The sequence below is a fragment of the Alligator sinensis genome, unplaced genomic scaffold, assembly GCF_000455745.1.
Source record: "Alligator sinensis unplaced genomic scaffold, ASM45574v1 scaffold1123_1, whole genome shotgun sequence".
In the NCBI taxonomy this organism is placed as follows: Eukaryota; Metazoa; Chordata; order Crocodylia; family Alligatoridae; genus Alligator; species Alligator sinensis.
In genome coordinates this window covers 1,087,619-1,088,319 of record NW_005842540.1, presented here as the reverse complement: position 1 = coordinate 1,088,319, position 701 = coordinate 1,087,619, and the positions used below count along the sequence as shown (strand labels likewise).

The following is a 701-nucleotide window of genomic DNA, read 5'->3' as shown; positions in this document are numbered from 1 at the left end:
GGCGGCCGCCGATTCGCGGAGCGACGCGCCCGGGCCTGCCGGGCCGAGCCGGGCCACCGCCACCAGCAATGTCCCGTGGAAATCAAATAAATTAGAATAATAATAATAATAAATAATTGTGTAAAAAATAATTAAAAACTAAGAAAAGGCGGTACTGTGAGCTACAGCCCCGAGGCGGGGCGCTCCCCGGGGCGCGGGGAAGGCCCGCGGCACCCCGCGCTCCCCCGTGTTCGTAATCAGGGAGCTCCTGCACCGCGGGCGGGCCAGCGAGACGACAGACGGGTTCCTCGTAGCCAGAGCCATTCCTACGGGACACCGTTCCACTCGCCCAGGAAGAGAAGCGATCTTCCGCTGTCGTTACAGGCTCCGAACTGCATCACAATTTCACGCTGTGTTAGCTCCGAGGGTTTCTTGCGCATATAAATTTTTAAGGAGTAAAAGAGAAAAACCCAGGCACTTGACCTTTAATCACGGTTATTTGTGCGATCAGTCAAGTGTGGGGAAAAGCTAGTTTGCGCTTGAAGGATGCCCTTTAAAACGAGATGGCTCTAATATGACACGCGACTCGCAGGGTGTGATGTATGGATCGCACTTAGCAGCCTCCGGAGCGCGGCAGCTTGCTCTGCACGGAAGGGATCCTGCTGCTCGTGCCACAAAGGGCACTGAATCGACGCGGACCACGGGGATGCCCGCGAGCGGTG

The 701-nt window shown here is 56.6% G+C and overlaps 1 protein-coding gene across 1 annotated transcript in view; it reads right to left on the bottom strand.

Annotated features, from left to right (window-relative positions):
• The window catches only part of LOC102383235 (ephrin type-A receptor 10), a gene marked incomplete at its 3' end in the record, with an annotated part of 4,668 nt that extends 4,365 nt beyond the window's left edge, over window positions 1-303 (bottom strand). The window contains exon 1 of the mRNA XM_006031938.1: window positions 156-303. Within this exon, the coding sequence (XP_006032000.1) occupies window positions 156-303 (148 nt within the window). The remainder of the gene's footprint in view (window positions 1-155) is intronic.
• Window positions 304-701: the final 398 nt, after the last annotated feature.